This window comes from Cryptosporidium muris, genomic scaffold, assembly GCF_000006515.1.
Source record: "Cryptosporidium muris RN66 scf_1106632373431 genomic scaffold, whole genome shotgun sequence".
NCBI classification, from domain to species: domain Eukaryota; phylum Apicomplexa; class Conoidasida; order Eucoccidiorida; family Cryptosporidiidae; genus Cryptosporidium; species Cryptosporidium muris.
In genome coordinates this window covers 559,448-585,307 of record NW_002196573.1, presented here as the reverse complement: position 1 = coordinate 585,307, position 25,860 = coordinate 559,448, and the positions used below count along the sequence as shown (strand labels likewise).

At 25.8% G+C, this 25,860-nt stretch overlaps 7 protein-coding genes across 7 annotated transcripts, besides 28 other annotated features; 4 read left to right on the top strand and 3 right to left on the bottom strand.

The window, feature by feature from the left end:
- Positions 1–391: 391 nt before the first annotated feature.
- Positions 392–429: a sequence feature (AT_rich).
- A 707-nt stretch (positions 430–1,136) lies between these two features.
- Positions 1,137–1,157: a sequence feature (AT_rich).
- A 1,612-nt stretch (positions 1,158–2,769) lies between these two features.
- Positions 2,770–2,794: a sequence feature (AT_rich).
- A 797-nt stretch (positions 2,795–3,591) lies between these two features.
- Positions 3,592–3,615: a sequence feature (AT_rich).
- A 401-nt stretch (positions 3,616–4,016) lies between these two features.
- Positions 4,017–4,130: a sequence feature (AT_rich).
- A 451-nt stretch (positions 4,131–4,581) lies between these two features.
- Positions 4,582–4,695: a sequence feature (AT_rich).
- Positions 4,696–5,041: 346 nt separating this feature from the next.
- Positions 5,042–5,152: a sequence feature (AT_rich).
- Positions 5,153–5,285: 133 nt separating this feature from the next.
- Positions 5,286–5,324: a sequence feature (AT_rich).
- A 93-nt stretch (positions 5,325–5,417) lies between these two features.
- Positions 5,418–5,473: a sequence feature (AT_rich).
- Positions 5,474–6,082: 609 nt separating this feature from the next.
- Positions 6,083–6,138: a sequence feature (AT_rich).
- A 383-nt stretch (positions 6,139–6,521) lies between these two features.
- Positions 6,522–6,544: a sequence feature (AT_rich).
- Positions 6,545–6,643: 99 nt separating this feature from the next.
- Positions 6,644–6,688: a sequence feature (AT_rich).
- Positions 6,689–7,487: 799 nt separating this feature from the next.
- CMU_009440 (uncharacterized protein) lies at positions 7,488–10,010 on the top strand (the record flags this gene model as incomplete). The annotated part of the gene is made up of 1 exon (XM_002140765.1): positions 7,488–10,010. One exon carries the CDS (start codon positions 7,488–7,490, stop codon positions 10,008–10,010), a length of 2,523 nt encoding a protein of 840 aa, XP_002140801.1.
- Positions 10,011–10,133: 123 nt separating this feature from the next.
- Positions 10,134–10,188: a sequence feature (AT_rich).
- Positions 10,189–10,454: 266 nt separating this feature from the next.
- Positions 10,455–10,512: a sequence feature (AT_rich).
- A 494-nt stretch (positions 10,513–11,006) lies between these two features.
- Positions 11,007–11,037: a sequence feature (AT_rich).
- Positions 11,038–11,418: 381 nt separating this feature from the next.
- Positions 11,419–11,510: a sequence feature (AT_rich).
- Positions 11,511–11,657: 147 nt separating this feature from the next.
- Positions 11,658–11,729: a sequence feature (AT_rich).
- Positions 11,730–11,984: 255 nt separating this feature from the next.
- Positions 11,985–12,032: a sequence feature (AT_rich).
- Positions 12,033–12,149: 117 nt separating this feature from the next.
- Positions 12,150–12,178: a sequence feature (AT_rich).
- Positions 12,179–12,661: 483 nt separating this feature from the next.
- CMU_009430 (kazal-type serine protease inhibitor domain-containing protein) lies at positions 12,662–14,254 on the bottom strand (the record flags this gene model as incomplete). Its single annotated transcript, XM_002140764.1, has 1 exon — positions 12,662–14,254. One exon carries the CDS (start codon positions 14,252–14,254, stop codon positions 12,662–12,664), a length of 1,593 nt encoding a protein of 530 aa, XP_002140800.1.
- Positions 13,201–13,361: a microsatellite.
- Positions 14,255–15,725: 1,471 nt separating the features above from the next.
- On the top strand, positions 15,726–17,117 carry CMU_009420 (uncharacterized protein; the record flags this gene model as incomplete). The annotated part of the gene is made up of 1 exon (XM_002140763.1): positions 15,726–17,117. One exon carries the CDS (start codon positions 15,726–15,728, stop codon positions 17,115–17,117), a length of 1,392 nt encoding a protein of 463 aa, XP_002140799.1.
- Positions 16,999–17,041: a sequence feature (AT_rich).
- A 487-nt stretch (positions 17,118–17,604) lies between the features above and the next one.
- CMU_009410 (uncharacterized protein) lies at positions 17,605–19,170 on the top strand (the record flags this gene model as incomplete). Its single annotated transcript, XM_002140762.1, has 1 exon — positions 17,605–19,170. The coding sequence occupies one exon, from the start codon at positions 17,605–17,607 to the stop codon at positions 19,168–19,170; it is 1,566 nt and encodes a 521-aa protein (XP_002140798.1).
- Positions 18,175–18,205: a sequence feature (AT_rich).
- Positions 19,160–19,199: a sequence feature (AT_rich).
- A 77-nt stretch (positions 19,200–19,276) lies between these two features.
- Positions 19,277–19,313: a sequence feature (AT_rich).
- A 278-nt stretch (positions 19,314–19,591) lies between these two features.
- Positions 19,592–19,617: a sequence feature (AT_rich).
- A 265-nt stretch (positions 19,618–19,882) lies between these two features.
- Positions 19,883–19,908: a sequence feature (AT_rich).
- Positions 19,909–20,222: 314 nt separating this feature from the next.
- CMU_009400 (uncharacterized protein) lies at positions 20,223–22,631 on the bottom strand (the record flags this gene model as incomplete). Its single annotated transcript, XM_002140761.1, has 1 exon — positions 20,223–22,631. One exon carries the CDS (start codon positions 22,629–22,631, stop codon positions 20,223–20,225), a length of 2,409 nt encoding a protein of 802 aa, XP_002140797.1.
- A 548-nt stretch (positions 22,632–23,179) lies between these two features.
- Positions 23,180–23,797, top strand: CMU_009390 (DNA-directed RNA polymerase 2, putative; the record flags this gene model as incomplete). Its single annotated transcript, XM_002140760.1, has 1 exon — positions 23,180–23,797. One exon carries the CDS (start codon positions 23,180–23,182, stop codon positions 23,795–23,797), a length of 618 nt encoding a protein of 205 aa, XP_002140796.1.
- A 25-nt stretch (positions 23,798–23,822) lies between these two features.
- Positions 23,823–23,861: a sequence feature (AT_rich).
- Positions 23,862–23,975: 114 nt separating this feature from the next.
- On the bottom strand, positions 23,976–25,712 carry CMU_009380 (queuine tRNA-ribosyltransferase family protein; the record flags this gene model as incomplete). Its single annotated transcript, XM_002140759.1, has 1 exon — positions 23,976–25,712. The coding sequence occupies one exon, from the start codon at positions 25,710–25,712 to the stop codon at positions 23,976–23,978; it is 1,737 nt and encodes a 578-aa protein (XP_002140795.1).
- A 10-nt stretch (positions 25,713–25,722) lies between these two features.
- Positions 25,723–25,765: a sequence feature (AT_rich).
- Positions 25,766–25,860: the final 95 nt, after the last annotated feature.

Below are 25,860 nucleotides of genomic sequence, written 5' to 3'. Positions count from 1 at the left end.
AGATATTTCAGATAAAAGATGACGAGATAGTAAGACTTTACTCTAATCCAAAGCTTTATCGAATTTTGATATTGTTTAGTAAAATGAAAGTACTATTGATATCAAATAATGAACGTACAGAAAATGAAGTCTTAAGCCTGGTGATCGGAGTAGGTATTCATACACCTAGGGAACTGTACCACTTCCCAAAAGCTATAGAAAATGCTATCTTTTTCAATGAACATAATTTTGAATATAAATGTTTAGATAATCAGAGAATTTTATAACAAATTACAATTATATGATGGATTTTCCTACAGTAGAATGGCCATTGATTACAGTATTTTTTACTTTAACGTTCTATCTCAATATATACATTCTATATTTAATGATTTCATAGAATTATTTACTCATTTTAATTTTTGTAATATTAATTTAGATATAATTAAACAAGAGATAACTGAGGAGATTTCTAATAAAGGAAATATACACAAATTTCAGTTATTAAACTTATTAAGTTAAATATTATCTCCTAGTGGTAGACTTCATTATCTAGAATTTTAGGAACTAGGAATTTTAGTAAATTGTTTAATAAAAAGAATTTTGTATACCAGGCTGTTGATTTTTATAATATCTATTATACCTCAGATAATATTTGTACTAATAATATCAGATTCTCAAAATCTTGATAAATTACAAGATACCATTGTGAAATATATCTTAACTAAAGGTGAAGATTTATTCTCTTTATCTATTAAGTAAAAAAAATCATGTAATTGTGATATAAAAAAGTCAGGGAAATTTGTTATATAATAGATATCCATTTGATCGGAAATATATTCTAGCAAGACTTATTATCTTCATTTGATTCTAAATATAATGATATTCCTAATAGGAACTTAAACATCAATTATGTCGATTATTACACAAATAGAACAGATAATTATTATAAAAAAGATGAATTTGTTATATTTGATGTAATCATTCAGTTAGTAAAGGTATTCCATTTGAAACTTTTCACTAAATAAACCATATATTAAAATGTACCTATAAAGAAAAATTCTGAAATAGTCAAGAATTCTAAATGTGAAGTTAATAGAGAAGGTCTTATATATTATCCATATACTTTTATGCTTATTCATTATAATGTCAAATGGATTAATAATAAAAATAATTAAGAATTTGGTTAATGTTATTCAAGATTATTTCCCTTTTATATTACAAGATGCAACTTCTTGCAAAGATTTATTTACTGAGTCTAAAGTTATTTCTAATTAGATATTTCTGGAGACACCTGTTCAATATGTATCAACAGTGACTGGGAGATTAGTAAGGAATTGGTTACTTAATAGTGAAATGGCTTTGGAAGATACCATTAAGGCAAACTGAATAGTTAAAAGAGTTCTAAAGAGTGATATAAAGATATTAAATAAGAATATATTAAAATGGAATTTTATTGTTCTTCTATTTTCAATAGGAAATTAATACTGGAGTAGTTTACCACAAAAGAATCAATCTTCTAGATATTATCATTCAAAGTTCCTAAAATACTCATTTTTCAATATTAGATATCCTCTTTAAATGAAGATAAGGAATTATAAAGTAGATACAATTTTGAACCTATTTAAACTAATCCCTTCATACCAAGGTTTGATTTGAAATTGGTAATTAATGAAAAATGGAATATAAACAACAAATGACCAATTATTTACATTGATTCAAAGCTTATACTACTTGAAAACTTATAAAAACTATGTAATGACCGTGTCTCTTTTTAGTAAAAGAAGCTTAGAGTTACTCAACTAGGGCTGTAATTAAAACAATCCTTACTCCCAACGATAGGATCAATCATTAGCATTAGATTTGTTAAGTTTATGTAAGGCTATAGTTAGGGGATATATACTTAGCTTACATCAAAAATTGGTGCTTGCTACATTTACAAATGTGGAGTTAGCTCTTGAAGATACTGGGAACTTAAATATTTATATTTTAGCTCTTGATAGTTCTTTAATAATAGTTCTAGATAAGATAAAGAGTATTCTACTCAATTTGAAAGGAACAAAATTAGTCACAGCTGAAATTAGTAGTTTAAAATTATTTTCTACACCTAAAAGATCTTTGTTGTAATTAACTTATAAAGAATATACTAATATTACCAATGGAAACATATTGAAAAATAAGTCAATTTTTTTGATTTATGATATTTTGAGGGTATCTAAAGTACTCAAAAAGTATACTAAGTTCATTGATAGAGTTTGAACATTTTAAACATAGTATTGAACTTATATGTCTTAATGTTATCTAAAAGGAATTATCATTACTAATCTAGAGAAATATCAGGCAGAAAATATTCCTAATTCTCACGTTAAGGTTATACTACTGAATAAGCAAATAAATACAATAATCAAAAACTTAATTTAAATGAAGATAATCTCAGTTTAACAAGTACCATAAGAACATACAAAAATTTTTTTAGAGAAGATATGGGAACATCTTCTTATGAAAGTATTTCTTTATTCTGTCAATTAGGTAAATTTAACAATAAAACAAAATCTATTGCTAGAATACTTTTATTTATGCTTAGAAATACCTTTTATTCACAATATATTGGACTAGGGGATATAATGTTAAAAGGTAGTTATGGAATTTTTTTTGAAAAAGGCAATTCTATTATCTAATATCATTGTTTATATGGGATATGATAGTAATGATGTTAAATTGAAAAACTCAACTTATTAAACTTTATATAATGGATATTTGATATTATTATGAATCTATTAGTAGAAAATCATATTTTAATAATATATAATTATTTGAACAATTGAAACTATGGGAAATTAACAGATATATTAAGATACAAAAAAATTAATATACCATCTCAAGAATTAATGGATGTATATTATATATCCATATTATTAGGTAGTAACTCTAACTCATATTGAATTAATAATACCATCCATTATCTTTAAAAATCAGTATTAGGGACTTTAAAAAGTTTCATTCAACATTAAAATCTTCGAAAATGATTCGTGTATGGTTGAGAATAGAGTTTCTTGAAAAAGATAGTATTTGTATTCCTCGAGACTTTATATTTAGCAACTCTATAGAATCAATATTTAATAGTGAGGAGAATGATAGATCCACTAAACCAATGTTACTGATTAATTGTTTTAAATATAGCAGAATTTTAATTGCACTTATTTTTACAAAATATATTATCAAATATCAAAACTTTTAACTCCATTAAACTTTGATCATTTTAGTTGAACAATATATTTTTAAATCAGACTAAATAACTACCTAGTTCTTGGGACTAATAAGTTGTAGTTAATATTAATAATATTACTTGAATTAGAATACAATATACTGATGCAATAATAACCCATATGAATGTCTTGATCCCAACAAAATATTTACTTTTTGTCTCTTTAATAACAATAAAATTGGAATTATATTATTCGATTTAATAATTAAGGAATAAAAAGTATCAGCAATTATTATTTATACCATGAATATATCTTTTTATTTAAATCGTGAATGATATAAATATAACTTGATTTTAGTTTAATTTACCTTTTTACTACATGGCAATAAACTTTTGATAATATCTTCAAATTATAAAAATATTAAAAATTTGTAACTGTAGAATACTGAATAAACAATCGGATTTTTATTTTATTCCCAAAACTTATAAGGATTGAGTATTGTTCCTACCAATTTCAATGACTCTAAGCTCATTATGATTATTACTATTAATTTTAGCACAAATTTCCATCTATATAAATTCCTCTTAAAAATATTTAGTATGAGTTATACCAAATATTTTAATATTTCGGGATTTTATAAATAGCTGAACTTTTGTGAAATTTTAAATGTCTATTATAGAAGGTAAATAATCTAATAAATTTTCTATGTTTTGATTATCTAGATTATAGTACTTTATAAAACACAACATAATTTGAAATAGGCAATTTCTTATTAAATACTTGGGAATTTTTTAATAATAAAATGTATTCACCAATATATTTTGAAAGTTCATTTAATATTAAAAAAAAAGATATTAAAATACACTAGTATTGTTTAATAGTTAATATTACAAAACTTTTATGAATTGAATATTATTTTAAGTATAAATATAATAATTTAAAATTGATAAGTTTGAATGATATACAAACTCTATTTAACAAAGATTAATATAGTTAATCTCTATATGAGAAAGTCAACTTTGAATGAGGATAATTTGCAATCTAGAAAACTGTTGATATTATTGTAATAAGTTTGTTACATTAATTTACTCCGAAAAATAAAATTTTATACTTTATTTCAGGATAAATAACAAAATATCAGCTACTTCCAGTTATATCTTAACAAAGTACTAATAGTATGTTTTAATTACAGACTAAGTCTGCTACTTTATAACTAAAAGTTTATTCTATCAATTTTACCTTGTTTTATATATTTCTCAAACTTTTTACTTTAAACCCAATTATTTTTATACTTATCAAACTTATAAAATTTCATATTACTTAGAAACTTAAATGCTAATTAGGTTTCCCTTTTATACCTAACTAAAGATTATGACGAAATATTTGATTATTTAGGTTATTTTTAAATATTAAATATTAGAAATTAGCCTATATATTCAATTGTATTTAATATATTTGAATTATAGAAATAACTCAATAGATTAATAATTTAAAGTTGTATTTTATTATTGGTGTAAGCTGAAGCTAAATTGTACTTTGATATAAATACTTGGAAATTATTAAACAAATAATAAAAATGAGCTAGACATAAAAGAGTTTTTTTTCAAAGTGATATAATTCCTGGTGATTTATTTAAACTACAATTACACTTGCAATATAATTATAGTATATTGTACATGAATACATATATATACTATTTAGTTTATAACTAAAAAATGATGTAACAAAGTTGAATGCAATATTAAGATCAATATTAATGAAGAGAAATTTAGTAGTTAGTTATTTCTATTATATTTAAGAGTTCTCTATATTCTAAGTAGTACTTTTTATAGTGTTTGACAAGTTAAAATATCTTGTTTAAATTAAAAATCTTAATAATTTCTTTTTCTAAAAAATTAAATTAAAGATAAACTTTTTATACTTATAATTTATTTAATTAATACAAAAGTATTTTTTTTTTTTATTTTGTAACTGAAGCTGTAGTTTATCATGTATTAAGTTTAGTAGCAAATATTTGTAAATAATAGAATTAAGGTTAGATATCCCAAAATACACTAGTTCATAAATACTTTCATTTATATTAAATTGGATAGTAATAACTAATTATAATAATTGTTATATTTAGTTTTATTTATATAACTGACTTTTGCTCTTAATAGCTAACATTTGTACCCTATATTTTGAAAGCTTAGTGGTAAATTAGCTTATAAATCCATTACTAATATAAGTACCTTTTATTTTAAATTAATCATATTCAATAAAATAAAAAAAGTTTATAAAATTTTAAACAGTAAGTTTAGTCATTAAAGTCATAAACTCAGATATTATAGTTATTTTATAGTTTAAGTCTAATAAGATCTTTCCTAGTCAAAAAATATTTCCCCTAAACTATCCAATAATAGTTTAACTAATTTTTAGTTATGAATTTAGACTTCATAAGATAAATTATATAATTAATCAGTGAGATTTATAAGTTAAAAAGCCTTATTTTATTGGGTATTTTGAATTTTTACGACATGGTTGATTATTATTCAATTCACCCGGAATACCAATAATAGATAATTTAATACTTGGATTTGTAATAGTTTGGTTGAAAGACTTAGGGGTCTATCAGAATTACAGCAAATGTATAAATCAATTAAAATCTTTAATATTCTTAAAAAGAGTAATCCTATTAACTATATTAGCTTGATTTATTCAAATTAATTGCAAATATACTACTTTTATATCATGAAATAAGGTGAAAAAGTTAACTAAATATATATTAGTGTTATCCAAAAGTGATTCTAAGATTCATTAATCAACTTATTAAGACTTTAAGTTGGATACTTACCAAATACAATATTATTTATTATTTACACCATCAATTAAAAAAGTCTATATATATTAGTGAATACAAAAATAGTTATTTTCTATTTTATTATACTTAAATAAATACTACTATTAATATTAACATTTCAGTTTCAAATTTCTACCTTATACTCTAGGTCTCACAATTCTTGATAAAGTTATCAAACTAGTCAATTGAAAAATTTTGAAAAATTCATTATTTTTTTACTGAGATATTGTATATAACATCTCACAGAAAATAGTTTTTTACAAGCAATTGTAGTTCAGCTATATACTGACATTAAATTGAAATGTACTTTTCATTTATAATAAAATTCTAGAAATACTGGATACATAGCTAAATAGCTTGTTATTTTAGTAAATATTGAAAAAAAAGTACAAGATGGGTGTAGCTATTTAAATTAATAAGCTTTATATGCACTTGTTAATTTTCTAAAATTGCATAATATTCAGAAATCATAATATATGTATATGTATACATGCAAGTTATTAAAATTTATATATTTTTAGATTTTCTGAATCTTTAAAGCCTTTTACTGAAAGTTGAATTTCATAGTATTCCTTATAAGCTGAATTTTCAAAGATCTCCAAATCTTTAATCTATTTTGTTATTATTATAATCAAAATTTAATAATAATTAATTGTAAATAAATGAATAGAAGTTAAATTCTATATAAAAAGTCCCCTATAATAATAGAATATAATACTCAATAAAGTATAATTCAGTCAGATACTCGCATCACTATATATTTATTAATTAAATGAAGCGAAGAATAGTTACAGTAAATTCTATAATATCCAAACTACAATGTCAAGTTAAATTTCTCAATCCGATAATAATCTAACTTTTAGCCATATAATTATCTATAAGTTTTCCTTGTTATATTTCAGCATTGTGTAAATAAAAATTCATACAAAAACTCTTAGAAAGCCCAATTTAGCTCGTTAATATTGATGTATAATAATATTTAATGTCAACATAGTTATAATATGAACTTTGATATTGGTTTATTTACTAAATAGTGAACTTATATAGTATTAGTACTGGTTAAGTAGTAATGTGCTGAGTCCATCCACCTTTATATATCTCAAAATACCCGGTTTATAGACTGCAGGTACCTGCTGCACTTAACGCTATATACTGGAACATAATACCATTTTAGGCGCTATAATATTTTGGAACTGGGCTAAAGGTGACAAAATAGTAAAAAGTCCAAGTTTCTTCTAGTTATAGATAGATTTTTTTTGAGATAAATTTTTACATATAGCTAGTAGTATTGATATCTGTTTAAACATATATGGGGTTAATGAGGAGAGTTTATTATGAAGAAGATAACTTTATTGTTTAAAAAAATTTCTATTCTAGCCTTTATTCTAGTTTTAATTGAGAGTATAAACTACATACTTTGCAAGAGGGTAAGAAGTGGAGATAATGAATTGATTTATAAGAATATGAGTTTATTATCTCCCTGGGGCAATAATTACTTAAATATGTGTCTAAGTATTCAATGTCACCGAGTAAGAAAGCATACAAAGTGGTATAGATTTTGGGATTTAAGACCAAATTTTGTGTATAACAGTATAAATGGTAATGAGAGGCTAGTTCAATGCGCAGATTGTACTGGGTTTTTAAAAAAGGGGACTCTATTTGGTGGGTTGTCAATATGTACACCAGAACAATACGGAGGTGAATTTGTTACACCAAAGGGGTGGGTAACTCTTGCCTCTGCATCTGTACCATTAAATAGAGTTATAAAAAAGAAGAGTTCAATAGAGTTAATACCAAGTGACTGGAAATTTTATGATGATAAAGCTACAACTACACTAAATTTGGGTTTATGTAGTGCATTTGATAATAAGCGGACTTTAATTGAATTATCAATAGTAGTTGTATTAGCTAATATTGGTAGTATTACTAAAGAAACACCTAGACATAGGAAGTGGTTTGGATTAGTTGATGATTCAATAAATGTAAGAATCACTACTATAAATACTGAACACTCAAAATATGAAGAATTGGGTGAGAATGAATATGATAAACATAATAAATATCATAAATATAAAATTCCGGATAAATCACTTGGTGCTGAAAAATTACCAAGGACCTGGCAATTAAGTAAGGGTCATGCTTCAATGTACTCATCTTCTGATGTAATACAACTTGGATACTCTGGAAAAATACACCCTAATCAGATAATACAAGTGATATTAACATGCAATAATGATATAATGAACTGCAATATTAAAGATTTCATATCTTGCTTTAGTGTAATGTGTAGGCCAATTACAACAGATGAACTTATACTCGAAGCTGCTGAGAAGAGTGCACAAAATTACATTTCAAAATCCATTGCTACTGGAAATGTAATTTTTCAAGGTAATTTAATACAAAATACACCCCCTAAACCTCAAATGAGATTTTTTAATCAGAATAATATGCATCAAGCAACTATAGGTAATAATTCATTAATAGTTGCCTCTTCAACAATAAATGCAGGTCCCAAACAATCTCAGCAGTTGTCAAAAATTGGAGTGGAATCTTCTAAAGGAGTTAAAATACAGCCATTTACTTATAAAGTTGGTGGGTTTTTGGATAAACAGCAAATAGGAGCTAGGAATTATAATCAAATAGTACAGCAACCTAAACTAACTCTTAAACAAGAATTAGTAACTCAGAATAATCCAAATATTATAAAGAATTTGTCAGTAGTAGCTGATAAACATGTTTTGATAGGAAATCCATATGTTACTCAAAATAAACAATCTATAACAGTTGATAAGAAACCTAACAATATTCAAGCTGTGACTAAGAAACAAAGGATTATACAAAAACAGCCAATTGCCACTAATAAAACGGCCTTAACTAAGAAATTAGTACTTTTACAAAGTCTTCCTATTATAGTTGAAAAGAAGCCTGCAATTGTAGTAGATAAGAAACAACCTATTGTAATTGAGAAGAAACCTTCCATTTTAGAAAAGCAAGAGAAACCTATAACTGAGAATAAATCAGTTATTTTGCAGAAGCACCCTATTATGGTTCAGAATTTGGTTGTTGAAAGGAAACAACCACTTATATTTGAAAAGAAAACTTTAATTAAAAGACCTAATATTATAAAGACACCAGTTGTAGCTGAATTACTTGAAAAAGAAAATACTCCTAAAGTATTTTTAAAGCCTAGTATTAGTATAGCTCCTGTTGAATCTAGAAATTCTTCCCCGAAGAGAATTAGCATTATAAAAGGTAGCGAATTTCAGCCTGAGATAGTTAAATTAGAAAATCAATCTTTTCTAGAGAAATTAGCTGAAGCCAAAGCCGACTCTACTTCTCTTATAGCTAAACCAGTTTATTTGATTCCTCTTAAATCTAGTAAAAAGGAAGTAGTTCAAATGCTCAAAGATGAAATAGAGTATAGTGGAAATAGCGAGGCAGACGAAGGATATATAATCAAATTAAAGGATAAATCCTCAAAGCTTGATATTGAAGAGATTTTAGATCCTAATACATTACAGCAAAGTGATTCTTCAGAGACTGAAAGTTATTCAAAATATTTAGAATTAGAATATCCAACAACTAAGGAAGATCAAAATATAAATGAGAGCAAGAAATTTAAACTTTTGGATAGAGATAAATATATAGCAAATTACGAAAGTAAAGTATCAGGAAACAAAGATAATAATTTTATATGGGATCCTGAAGTTATCTCATATGATTGTGATACTAATCAAATGAGTGAAGTTCTTAGTAATGAGATCCCCTCATCAGATTTTATTTCTAATGAAGAGTCTCAGCTAAACAAGCTGTCAGATTGTGACAGCTCGTCATTATCGTCAGAAGTGAAGGAGTCTAAGATGCAAATACCAATCAAAGGTCATATAGAAACACACCCAACTGCAAAGGTTATCTTTGGCTACTTACTACTTGGCGGAGTCATATTATGTATAGTTCTTGCAAGTTATAGTATATATATATGTTAAAACATATGTTGTATCTTATTAATATTACAAATACCAATTTAAGCACTTTTACTAATTAGTATAAGTTTCCAAATTAATTACATTATATTTCTATATCTAGAAATTTAACTCATTGAAAAGTGGAATTATATATATCTTATTATAAAGATCAATTTAATAATATTTATTTTGAATATTACCAACTTAAAGTACTATTATAATTCATTAATAATTAAGGTATATATAATAGTTCAATATAAATTAGGTACTTTATTCTTTAACAAGTGATTTACAAGAATTTTTAAGAAAAAAAGTACATTAAACTTGTTCAACTAGATCGATATCGTCTTTATTCTATTTCATTGCATAACTACTCAGATTGTAAGTGCAATAAACCAAATTTGTTCTTTTGTATTATAAGGCAAATGTTCAAAAGTTTTAATTTATTAAAGATTTTACTCCAGGTTATATTTTTATTATAAAAAAAGTTGGTTATAAAAATGAAAATTTTAATTAATATATAGTATACTTAAGAAACACTCAAATATTGATTAATTTCTTGCTCTTTAATCTGCATTATAATGAGTCCAAAAATACTATTAGTATAGCATATATAACTACAACTACAGTATATATATAACTAAAACATATAAAACTAACAAATTTTACCTCTTTTTTTGAATAAGATGTGACAAGATTTTATTATCATAAGATTCACATTATTATACTACAATTATATTTCTTTGCAAAAAGCAAGAATCTTTAAACTCATGTATACTACACCTGATTGTCAATATTATCATAAAAGAAGTCAATGAGTGACATAGCCAGTATAATATTATCAGAAAATTTCTTAAACAATCAAATTAATCAGATAAATAAAACTTATCTTTAAGTAGCTGTGATTTGATATCCTTAGTCAAGTTTTTAAAAGTTTTAGTAATAGCTACGTTGTGAATTATTGCAAACCCTTCAATAATAAGAATTTTAATTTTCCATTTGTAAATTGTATACTTCTAAATAAAATTCTTTTATTAAATATTATTATCATTACAAATAATAGGATTCAATTTTATAGTGCATAGTTTAGTACATTTACAACCTCTTATTATACAATCAAATATATTTAGTGAATTATCTGTATTGTACATTTAATGTTTAAATATATCTTGTACAGGTTAAAAGTAATAAGAAACACAAGGTTTTAATTAACAACTTATTTAATCTTCAGACTCTTAGATGCTCATATTCATATTGTCTATTTCTAAATTGCGAGTAATTGATAATTTAAACCACTGTTAGCATGAATAAGGTGGATATTTAGTGCAGTAAATTTCAAATAAATAGTATATATTACATGATTAAGTGAATCAAGTATATTTTTAGATGGATTATTTAATCATTCATATTTTCATTTTATCATCAGTGGAATTTATAAACTTTTATTTATACATTTATCATTTCTAAATTAACAAATATTAGTGTAAGAATTTTCATTAATTAGATAATAATATTTAAATTCACTTATGAAAGAATAAATACATTTCCTGTTTTTAATTTTTTATACTTCAAATTTTGTTTCAATAGAATATTTTTGATTATAGTATTTTAACACAGGATCATTTATATTGCTAACAGTTTATATAGTTTTTTAATTGAATATGGATCTATTATTTTTAATAAAACAAACATTTTTATTTAAATAAAATTTTAGATATATATATAAGTTAATTTTTATAAGATATTAGAATGGATTTAAGGAGGTCATATTCCATTAGCACTTTTTTTTATAAGAACTTTGATAAATTAGTGAAAATAACTTATCAAGATATTGTTCAAAGTTCAGGATACAAATACTTCTGTTATACCACCAGACTCATAATTTTATCTTATTTAGAAAAGATATATATAAGTGAATAGTACTAATTTTTGCATTAGTATTATTTAATTAGGCCCTTAGAATACAAGATGAAAAAAGAAATAATTAGATTTCTCATATTTATTTTTATAAAAATGATAAAATAACTTAATTAATATATAAAACAAAGTATATGGAATACTGTAATTCGACATTGTACATACAGATCTAACAATAGTGTTCTCATTACTAGAGTCGGGTATTAGACGATATACACTACTTTGTTGTTGCATTAAAAGTAGTATATTTTATATAAATAAACATTAAAAATGATATTCTGATTTTTATGATGAAATTATAGATAGTTTAAATATCCTTCGTACTTATTATAATATCTAGTTATTTTGAAAAATGTTTGATAACAATGACTTATAACATTAGAAGAATAATGAATATTTATTCTTCTATAAAAAAAGTTTATAGACAATAAAATTAAAACTTTAATAAAGTTATATATACTAAAATGAGCAAATTCCTGTTTATGTGTAATTAGTTTAGAGACTCCATTATCACAAAAATATTTTAAGATATAAAACATTAAACACAAAAGTATGAAAATTTAATAGAATAACTAGATAGAATAAAATAAAAGATTACTAAGGATATTTTACTAAATATTTCAATTTTATTGATCAATATGAATGAACTAAAATTACCCTGAAATAATGGTCACTATTATTGGATAGATTAAGGACTCCATTATAACTTTTTACAATATCAATTAAACAAATATATCACTTTTACACATTGGAAATTACTTATTAATTAATGTTTTATTTATATTCTCAATATTATCTATGGAAATTGTAGGAGTTGTATTCGTTATATTAAAAAGACTTTGATTGCAAATTCCCCAATATAAAAATCCTAATTGTTCATTTTCACATTGTGCATTTCTAAATGAACAAGGATTAGGGTAAGTATTACCATCATTACCACAAATAGGATTAAATTCCACAGTACATGGCTTAATACAATCAGGACCTCTTATACGATCAAATGGACCTGGTGGATCTCTATATAATTCAGTTTGATTATTTATTTTAGTTGTATTAGTTATATTAACTACATTATTACTACAGATTCCCCAATATAAAAATTCTAATTGTTCATCTTCACATTGTGCATTTCTAAATTCAGAAAGGTTACTATATGTTTTTCCATCAGTACCACATATATAATTTAAATCTAATGTAATAAATGGTGTTACACAATCAGGACCTCTTACACGATCAAATGGACCTGGTGGATCTCTATATAATTCAGTTTGATTATTTATTTCAGTTGTATTAGTTATATTAGTTGTATTAGTTATATTAGTTGTATTAGTTGTATTAGTTGTATTAGTTGTATTAGTTGTATTAGTTGTATTAGTTGTATTAGTTGTATCAGTTATATTAGTTGTATTAGTTGTATTAGTTGTATTAGTTGTATCAGTTATATTAGTTGTATTAGTTGTATTAGCTATATTAGTTTTAGTTTTATTAGTTGTATTAGTTGTATTAGCTATATTAGCTATATTAGCTATATTATTACTACAGGTTCCCCAATATAAAAATTCTAATTGTTCGTTTTCACATTGTGCATTTCTAAATGAACAAGGATTAGGGTAAGTATTACCATCATTACCACAAATAGGATTAAATTCCCTAGTACATGGCCTAATACAATCAGGACCTCTTATACGATCAAATGGACCTAGTAGATTTCTAAATGGATCATATAGTGCTTCGGAACTACACTCTCCCATATGCAGAATAGATAAATCTTCATCTTTACACTTAGCATTTTCAAATTCACAAATATTAATGTAAGTTTTGCCATCACTCGCACATAATATATTCAGTTCATTTGTCAAAACATGGATACAGTCTTTACTTTTTGTATCTCTTTCTATGTTTATTTCAATAACAGCTTTCCTAGGTAAGTACTTCAATACAAGTTTATCACTCATAATTCTGAAAAGACAAGGTGTCTCTGAAGTAAATATAGATCTATTCTCTTCAACAAAAGAATTCACTTCATCATAATTTTCTAAAGTATTATTAAACATAATTATTGTGTTGTTATTTGAACTTAAAATAAAATCAAGTGAGCCAAATTTCATTGGCATTCTTAGATTACAAATACCTGGATGAAGTAGTGCAACTGAGTCATCAAAGTATCTTACCAAGCTTAGATAACAAATATTTCTATATGTCACGCCGTTAGACCCACATACTGGCTTTATCTCATATGGACAAATTACTTGTAAGTTACTACCACCAATCCTTGCATTAGTATATTTGAGTAAGATCTGTAATATATAAAATAAAAGCATTATTAGACCTGCCATACTCATTTTCATTAGAGTTAAAAAATAATTTAGATGTTATACAAAATGAACTATAAAAAGTATTTAAGCTCCGAGCTTTAAGCCACAAACACAAACACACTCGTTACTTAATTATGAACAGGGCGGTACATAGTGTTACTGTTACCTTGAACTGCATCTAAAGCAGCATATTGGAGCAAAGTTAATATTAATAATGAAAATTTTCTCTTTATAATCAAATGATTGGTAATCTAAATATTCCCCATATTTATTATTGTATGTAATTATTTTAAGGGATTCTCGTTACTATTAACATTTTTAGAAACTAGAAGAGAAAATTATAAACACTTTTTTTTTTAGTAAGATAAAAATTATAGGTAATTTAAATATATAAAGTAGTTAGTACAGATAGAAATAAATTGAGTATTCTATCTATAATATTATCAATATTGTTGGATGGACTAAGGAGTCTATAACTTAATATCATAAATTAGATAATTATATATAGATTGTTATTGGATTAGGGATTATTAGGTGACTAATATTTTATCTATATACGAAATACCACTTTAAAGAGTTATATTAGTTATATTGAAAAGATTTTGATTGCAAATTCCCCAATATAAAAATTCTAATTGCTCATCTTCTCATTGTGTATTTCTAAATAAACAAGGATTAGGGTAAGTATTACTATCATTACTACAAATAGGACTAAAATTCCCAGTACATGGTGTAATATATCCAGGACCCTTTATACGATAAAATGGATCTAGTGAATTTCTAAATGGACTATACTAAATGGACTATATAGTACTTTAGGCTCCCATTCTACTTTTTGTACAATTAATGGATTTTTACATACATATTTGCTATTTCTCAATGGACAGGTATTAAAACAAGAACTACAATAACATTGACACCCCAATCTAACTTCAGATGTAAAAGAATTTCTTAGTTCTTTATTTCCAATGTTTCTTACCATTTTTACTAATAGTATTAGACTTTTTAGTGGGGTATCCTAATACAGTATTATCATTAATCGTTTTGATGATGTGTACTTTTCTTGAATCAAACTTAGATATATTCTTTTATATCTTGTTGAATATCTATAGAAACTATTTGTATATGTCATTACATTAGATTTACCTTCTAGTTCTATCTTATGTATACAAAGTACTTTTAGATTAGTAGTATTATTTATTGCACTAGTATATTTAACTAAAACATCTAACATAAAAAGAAAGAGAATTACTAAATTTAACATATTCGTTTTCATATAAACTCTTAAATAATTTATTTAGTATGTAATAACAAAGGTAAAAATTTGTAATATTTCAACTATATCTCTAGTCTTATCAATAATGTAATTGAAACAAAAGTAAAGCGGTATATAATATTACTGCTGGGTCAGAAAGGGATATATTTAACCTTTACAAAGGTTAATCACGATAGTTTGATCTTTATAGTGAGATTATGGATATTTTAAACACTTTCCATATCTGTCATGAAATCTAATTATCCTGAAAAATCATTGGTCTTACTTGATTATTTATCAGAGATCATAAGAAGCAATAATGAATATATTTTTCTTCATAGGATAGACTTCATAGATACCATAACTATAGGAGCTAATAACCTTGATAATATTACATATATTGAAACTGAGAAGTGTTTGGTTATATGTAATCAATTTAGAAATTCAATTATTACAGAAATACTTGAATATATAAATGATCATAAAGCAAGGAATATCACAATTCAAGAATATTGTGTGAAATTATTGCATTCCAACTATAACGAGAAAAATATTACGAGATCAATTTTATATCCAGATATAATTATTTCTGAGGTCAAGTTTGGATGTATTTTTTGGGATTTGATTTCTTTACTTATACTCTTAGATAGTTCTAATCCTACTATATGGTGTAATAGGTATTGTCAAACTAGATATTTAATAAATCTTGAACCCGATATGTCAAGTAAAATTAAACAGTTTTTTGAATATGAAGTAGTTCTTGTTAGAGTTGCACTGGATAAAGCACCTAAATCGAGTGAAATATGGGATTATCTAGAATATTTGACTAAAAATATGTTAAGTATAATAATTAATATGAATGAATTAACTAGTTATGCTGTGAGTAATGGTATTATTATTGTTGAATGGATTAAGAACTTCCACTCTAACTTTCTGCAGTGTCAATTAGATAATAATCCGCATCATTACTATGCATGGGGATTTACTAGATGGTTAATATTTGATCTTTATCCTGATATATTTGAAAATTATAGCTTTGAATTAGACAATATTAATGAATTATTTGATAAATGGGTTATTAGTTTACTATTACGTAACCCATTTTATTATGGAGGTTATCATGTACTATTAAAACTTATGGAGATGAAGTTAAAAAAGTACGTTGCACTACCAATATCAGTTGAATATATTATGAATATAGTATTTACAGATAATATAAGGCAAATACTTGAACAAATAGCATGGCTTCTTTCAGGTACTAATCATAATGAGTCACTTTCTACCATTATTACTTTCAGGCAAGGTTTATTTAATATTGTACTAGATATAATATATATATATGCAAATTATGAGTTTGGGATTTTGCTGTTTTTTTCTGAAGTCGACTGGGTTAATAAAAATTTAATACCAAATATTTCTCATTCAGAAAAGTCTCTGCAGCAGATTAAATTATATCTCATATGTTCTATAACTGAAATATGCGATATATATGGTTCAGAAGTGACAAATAGATCACATAGAGAAATTAAATTAAATGTATATTTATTAGATTATCTAAATAAAAAGATACCAGAAATTGTTAATGTTAGAGACGTATCTACAGACTATATATTGGGATTGTATAACCCCGGTATATTTTAGGGCGGTTAATATCGTGCTAGTTATTAATTTATGAATTTTTACTTCTTTAACCTTTTTCCTACTAATATTTCGGAGAGTTAATATTCTTAAGTATTGAATAATTATATATAAGAACTGTTGAAAATGGAATTCTCATTTTAAGATTAATACTTGAGTACCAATACTTAATATTTCATTATATTTAGTGGAGGGAAAAGATCAGACTATTTTCAAATTAGTAAGGAAAATATACTTGATAGCAATAGAATAAGTTCCGGATTTTGCAGAGTCTAAAAGTATAATTATATTTTTAATAGTTACAGTAGCGGTATATAGTTAAGGCGCCTTGAATCTCTTATACTATAAATGATAGTAGCGAGTTAGGAGAAAAGTAAACTCGTGTGTGTGAACGTAATACTTTATTTAAATATTTAATGAATCCCAATAGTAGCTTGAAAAGATTGGAAGTAACTTTTTTAGAAGGTTAGGATTTACTGCAACTTGAGTTATGAAACATCTGGACTATGAAGAGCATGGGGCAGAGTATGATATGGATAGTAGTATGTTTTTTGAACCAGACTTTATTACTGAATTAGAAAATACCCCAATCAATATTTCCGATGATAATAATAATTGGGACTACTATGGTAATAAGTTTGAAGCTAATAAAGAAGATGATAATACTAAGGCAAATTTGGAATCTTATACTAATAAGAACTGTATAACACCAAAACCATTTTTAAGAAAAGGTCAGGGGAAATCATTAGTAATTAGTAATACAAGAAAGAAGAATGAAAAAATTAGTAATAATTCAATTGCGAGAGAAATTAAGCAGCCTGAATTAAAGGGGAGCATTGATGAACATATTGTAAGTAATACTATAAATAAATCTTCACAACTTGGGAAAAATACAATAGGAGATAGTAAGATAACATTAGATGATATGATTCATGAAAAACTTAGTGTTTTAGATAAGCAAATGGAGCGTGTCCATCAAGCTCATCAAGACTTGATAAACAAGAAGAAAGATGTTGAGAAGGAACAAAAACAATTAGTTGTTCTTAGACAAAATTTGGAGAATAAATTTAATAAAAAATATGAAAAAATAACTAAAGAATTTGAAGATGAAAAAAAAAGAATGGAAGATGAAAAGATGAAAATGGTTAGGGAAAAAATAAAGAATAATGAGCTAATAACAAGGCTAAAGATGGAAATTAAAAGAAAGGATATTGAAATTCAGCGTCTACTTAAAGAGATAAGAAATAAAGAAAAAAGTAATACAATTAATAGTATTAACCAACTAAAGAAATCAAAATTAAATACTACGAAGCCAATAAAGACATCCAGTGAAAATAATGAGCATTCTGATTATTTATCTAACCAAGAGATCTTGGGGAAAGAAGGACCCTATTCCAAGATAGATGAATTAAAAGTTAAGGAAAAAAACTTTCAATCATATGAAAATTCATATACGGCTAATGCATATTCATTACAGGGTCGAGATCAGATTATACAGAGTATCCTTGAATCTCATGACTTTGAAAAAGATTTAGATGAACTTTATGGACTTCTAAGTTCTATATTTTTACTTGATAGCTCGAATTCATTGAATTCATTACCACCATTACCTATAAATAATGATATTCCATGGTGTAATATTGAAACACCTTACGAAATAGATACACAAAATGACATGCAAGCAATAATATTTTATTATCCAAGCGGACTTATAGAAATTGCATATACAGGTGATAATAATCCCTCAAAATGTCCAAAGAACACAAGGAGACTTATTTGGAAACGATTAAACTGGTGTATTTTAGTATACCCAAATGGAGATATAAAAGGGGTGAAACCTGACAAAGATGTAATCTACCATTATATAAAGAAAAATATCGTTCAGTGTACTACTACTATTGATCACTCATCTTATGAGAAACTAATTTTACAACTCAACAAATTTTATTTGCTTAAACAACGTCAATGTATAGATCTTTCTACTGGAACGATGTATATTCAAAATTTTGACGGCAGTACACAAATTATAAGAAATTATGAGGATCTAAAAAAATAAAATTTATTAAGTTTCTAAATAAATTTTATGTAACTAAATATGGAAGCATTTGTACTGAAAGTATGGAACTTATTCATATATTTGAAGCTAAGGGTATAAACCTAACTTATATAATGAAATTACATAATTAATATTTATATATACTTCATATTGAATAGGTGTATGTATTTACACTGAAAATATTAGAGGTAGTAAATATCTTTAATTAAATAGTTTTTTTGAAGGAATACTAGAAATCTAATTGATCAAATCTAAACATAAAAAGTTTGTCTCAATCTATTTTTTATATTCTTTCAATTATAAAGTATCTGTTTGATTGAATTTTTTTGTTAGAATAAAGATAATATTCGATATTCAACTGTTTTGGAACGAGCCTACTACACTAAGTATTTAGATATGTCTTTACAATCACAATTTAGTGAATAAATTTATAAATAAAATTATTTAGTTATTCAGTAAGTTAGAATAACATCGATTCTAAGAATTTTGTAGTAACAAATGTGTTTGAGTAACTATTTCAATTAAAACCTCACTAGAGTATCCTCATGTAGAACCTATAGTATTTCAAAAAAGTAATTAAATAATATAATTTAGAAAACACTAAAATAAGGTGGTATATTTCTTTTTAACAATAGTATTGATATTAAAAATAAAAAAAGTGGCTTTTGGGAAAGCTAATACCTATTTTCTTGCTTCCAAAAAACCTCTTTCCTTTTTATTAATTATTATAATAATATTCAGATTTACCTAACAAAATTTAAAGCTAAGATTAAATTAGAGTCCAAGTGTATTTATTTATTTAAGGATAATAATTTGTATGCCATATATCAATTACAATTAATTTATACTGACCTTGTCATAATTTGTTATCTGAGAAATTAATGTTAAGATTAATAAGCTATTTCATTATTTTCAAATCTTGATGAGTAGATTAGCTAAACCCAATAGAAAACACCAGATTCTAATTTAGTCTTGTCATACTGTAACTTCAAAGCAGGATTTCAATAGCTCAAAATTACTATTTACTACTTTATAGTACTTAAAATTGCTTTCTACATTATTTTCTGTTTTATTTGTACTGAATAATGAGTAAGTATTTTGTTACTAGTTTGATTCTGTGAGCTAGCTAACTCAATTTCAGAGTAGACATTCCATAAATTAACAGGATATGTATTAAACCATTGTAGTGATTCTTCTTTATGATGATTCCCAATTACAGGTATGTCTATTGGATTAATTTTTTGGAAATTTATATTAAAATAGTCATTCACAGATATATCAATATCGTTTGGACTCCTTGACGATATGTATTGTTTAATTATATTTTTGTTATATATAGGCAAAGCAAACAGAGGTGAAGATATTTCACTGCAATATTTATAATATTCAAGACTTGTATGCATAATCTTATGAAGAATATCCCACGGTATCTTTATTTGTAGACATAGGGATGCTAGTTCGCAAGTGCAAAGTAGTCGTTTAATACGTGATGTAATGTTCTTATTCATATGCTCATATATAGCTACTTCGTTATTTATTTTGCTATCTGTGTTTAGAATATTTGTACTTATATAGTCTAGATACCACTCTAATTGTGTTTCATCTATTGAAGGATCTGCCTTTTTAATTACAAGCTTCATATCGTTAATTATACATTCAATACCTATTTGTATAATAATAAATGGTATCATTGAAATATTTAAGCACCAGTTATGTTTGTAATTTTTCCATTTGCTTTTCAACACTTTTATTTTGTCATCATTTTCATTTTTATCAAAACGCTGAAGCTTAGATATTTGTATAGCCAATCTACTCATTTGACCAATTATTGTTTCATTGTCATCACGAACAAATGGTAATAGTCTTGAAGTTATTTTTGAAGAAAAGGATGATTCCTCAAGTTCTTCAATAATTAAGTTGATTGTATCATATATATCCTTTATACAATAAGATCTTTTCAAATAATGCCATAGATGATCAGTAAAATCCATGTCAATTCTATCTATTGAAAAGGGAAGAAGTGATTTTCTATTAGAATTAAAATTTGATTGTTCTGTTTCTATTTGCTTTACTTCAGAAAGTTTGTGCTTACCATGCAATATAGAGTGACTCCAAATACATAGTAGCTGTTTAATAAAAGATGATACATAATTTACAGATTCCCCTCTTAAAAAAAAAGTAGGTTCTTCAGATTCATTTAGCTTTATATTTTCATTACTTGAGTATTTAGACTCTATCGAATGCAAACTCATACTATTAACTTTGCTATATTCTTTGGATTCACTGTACAATGAGGTGATTTCAATAAATTTCTCCAATATTTCAATATCCTTAAATAATTTGGGTAGAAGAGAATGTTTAGCTGAGCCTACCCTTGCTATAAAAAGTCCATCATATATGTTGTTAATAGTCGGTTTTGGAATACATGGATATAATTGATCTTTAAGATTTATCGACCATCTAACAAATAAAGATATAAATGGTCCTGGGATAGTTCTAATTACTTTGTCAATGCTAAACTTGTCATAAAAAACATTGAAGTTATCTTCATATCTTTTGTATATTGCTGAATTGTTGTAAATATCATATCTTGAACATGCAATACATATATTCGGCATTTCTTTGTTGTTTAGGTTACAATCTAAATTAGTTATAAATTCACTTATTGTGATGTTATTTAAGGGTTCCTTATTAATACTTATTTTTCGATTTTCTAAGTTACATGTATTATCATCAACTTTATTATTCATTATTATTTCATCTTTTCTTAGTAGTGAAGTAAGTATTCCATAGTATTCATATATTGAGTATATGCTGTACTTGATGTAGCTATTAGTATTGGGCTTCAGTATTGTATAAATAGTTTTTTTACCTTTGGTAGCTTCTGGGGGAATTCTATCATCTTCTACATAAAATACCAAGGGTAATGGTAATTCATAATTTTTGAAAGATATATATGATACTATATTTCTCACATAGCTTATTTTTATTGGAAGTAAGTATGGTTCAATTATTAAGTAATCAAAATCTCTATTATATGTTGAATTATTATCATAAGATTCTAAAGTCTTAAACTTGGAAATATCATATATTATATTTGTATCTAATACCTTACTATAATATTTGGATATTGAATTCCTCATTACCTCGCAAAGACATAACCTATTTAAATTTTTACAATCATCAGAAAGTACTCGTTTACATTTGTTTATATAATCTTCAGTTGATATATATCCACTATAAATATTGGGGTTAAGTTCATTTATTTCAAGTAGCTTAGAAGTTGGATTTTTAGTAATAAGCAAATATCCATCTGGCAGTGAGCTTAGTAATGTATGATAATTTATATTTGTAGTCTTCCAAAATATAAAATTCTCTTCTTCATATAAATGAATATTCTTATTACTTTCATCCTGAAATTTCCTCAAGCCTTGAATCAACTCATTAAAAAGTTTTTCCATATTTCTTGAGTAAATCTCTTAAAGTGCAAATAAGTAAATTGTGCGTACTTTACCTCACCATAGATTTGTCAAGTATATTACAAACTTCAACAATACCTCTTCATTAATATATAAAGTGGATAAGAAAGAATCTCGTAATTCCAGTAAATAATATTTCCATGAATAGTATTTATATCTAAATTTGTAACTATAGAAGTAAAATTGCAATAGAACTAACTAGCTGCAGATCTACAATTTGTAAGGTCATGAGTAATAACTCCTAATTAATCTAATGACTTTGTCTCACATACTAGTTAATTTAATATCAGAGGTGTATACAGTCGTATATTGCTAAGTAAAGAACAGGGGATCCTCTTAAGAGGTGGAAATTGCTGTTCTGTGTCCTTTTTTGCGCTAAAGTAGACAGCTGTAATACTACAAAGTAGAATTATGGCGCATTTGTTCTTGTTTTCCTTTTAAATAAATGATGTGTATATTTCAAGAAAGAAGGTATTGAATATATATTAGATATAAATAGTCTAGATTAGGGTCATATAAGTCTAATAGACATGGATAATTCGGATACTCGATTCTTTCGGGCTAGGAGGACATTATGTGAAATGCTAGAAGATCGTGGTTACATAGTCTCAAGTCAGGATAAGGATGAGCAATTTGCTACGTTTAAGGAACGATTTGAATCACATCAAAGGCTTCGTTCAAGGATGTTAATGGTAGCATCACATAAACAAGATCAGACCAAGCGTATTATATGCTATTTTGCAGATGAATCAAAAAAAACAGGTGTTAAACCAATACGTGATATAGTAGAGAAAATGGATGAACATAATATACAACGAGCTATTCTAATATCACAGAATGTATTGACTGCACATGCCAAAGTTGCAATATTAGATGCTGCACCTAAACATTATATTGAGAGTTTCTTGGAAAATGAACTCTTAGTAAACATAACAAGACATGAACTTGTCCCAAAACATGTTCTACTAAGCGATGAGGAAAAATCTCAATTGTTAGAACGATACAAGGTTAAAGAAACTCAGCTTCCTAGAATACAGCATGCAGATCCTGTTGCAAGATACTTTGGACTTGCAAAGAGCCAGGTTGTGAAGATAATTAGACCTTCAGAAACTGCAGGCAGATATGTGACATATAGACTAGTAGTGTAAAATAACTATAAATACCTAGATTTAGAATAAATTTAATAATCTATTATAAACTAATTAAAATAAACGTATAGTAGTAACTTATAGATTTCATTATAAACTAGATTCTTAATATTAGAAGTGTCAAGATTATATTACCACTAAATTAATAATGTACAAATATCTTAAGTTAAATTGATTCTCAGCATCCTACTTTATGATGGTGGCTTAATATGACTTCCTTCGCATCATCCACAGTGTATGTTTCTGTTGGTAATTGTGGTAGCTTTGTTGGGTGTATATATTTTTCTGTTTGTGTAGTAACAAACCAGGTAACAAATTGTTCATATAACCCAAATTCAATTGCTCTTCTTATTGACTGCAAGAGATTTTGATATTTCCAATAATTATGTAAAAATAAAGAAGTAAATGCTAGCATTTCACGCGAATTTATTAAGTGATGAAGATATGCTCTTGAATATGGTAATGGTGAATCTTCAGCTACCAGACTAAAATCCATTTCACACTTCCTATCTGACAAATTTATATAACGAGCACCTCCAAATAATAGGTTATCAGTATTATTTGAAGTGAAATCTTCTTCAAGTAAAAATTTCTTAACATTTTCGAATTCTTCATTATTGTGTATTATGCCATGTTCTGTTGACCAGAATTCATCTACATTAAATACCAATGCAATACCACTTTGAGAACTTTTGTATATATAAGGACACTCTACTATATCAATACCTAACCAGAATGCTTGAAGGATTTCAATAGGACTTCCTAAGTTCAGAGATAAAAATCGGATTTTATCTTCTGGCACATACTTTACTACAGAATGTATACACTTCTTCCTAACAAAAGATGACTCTGAGTAACCTAATCCACCAATTGTAACACCTGCTATAATTTTGTCATACAACATAGCTTTTTTGCTGGGGCTTAGTAGTACTTCCTTTAATTCCACTGTCCCCTGTTCTTTGTTAAACTGTACATTCTCTAGACCTTTACCAGTACCTTTGCACAAGTCCCAAATACTTAATGAAGATGCAACTCTATAATTCTCAAAATGTGCTCCCTGAATATTAGCAATAATATTTGGTCTAATTGATTCACAGACTGAAGAACTACTAGAGTTTATTGGCAATTCCATTTTGCAAGTTTCTCCATATTTACAGTTATCAGGATGTGTTTCAGAAGTGTGTGAACAATCACAAACAGTTTTATGGTCAAGATTCAAATGATATTCCAATAATTTAATTAGCTCATCATTAGCTAATGATATTGCTCTAAATGAGGCATTTTTACCACTTATTTCTGTTATTGATTCCTCTGCTGGTGCAGTGTATAATACAGGTCTAAATTTTTCCATGCTAGCAATAACGTTTCTATAGTCTATCTGAACTCTACCATTTTCAGTCCTCAAAACAAGGTTATTTACACAATTCCACATAGATACATCGTCATACAGAGGTTGACGAAACATTTGATACAATATCTCACCTCCATTGCAGAGCTGTGAATCAGACCTTTTAAGAAGATTGAGTGATTTCAACTGTTTACATCTACATTTCATTGAAAAAATATCTTCGTATTTTAAATAATCTACTTTACTATTATTATTTAAAGCACTACAGTCTAATGGATATCCAATAAGTAAATAGTCCAGATCTTTAAATAATGAACAAACTTCTTTGTTATCTCTCGTTTTTGGTAAAATATACAATGGATGTCCTTTGAAAGTAGGAACACTTATTGTTGGAGTATGAATAGTGAGATAAGTATTACTATTCTCGTTAATTTCTTTATCTGTAGTATCCTCGTCTCTTAAGCATACTTCTGTTTTATATTCATTACAATGATCATTAAGTACTAGGCATCCTCTTCTACAAAAACTATTATATCTACTTGATATCAAAGCTTCAAATATAACCATTGAGGCATAGATAATAAATTAAGAAGAAAATAGATTTATAATTTTTAAAAAAAGTTATCGTCAGAAGCGGTATATTTTTAGACAGCGATTATTCAAGAAAGCTTTCAATATTACTTAGCATTTCAAAGTACTAAAGTCAAAAGCTTAA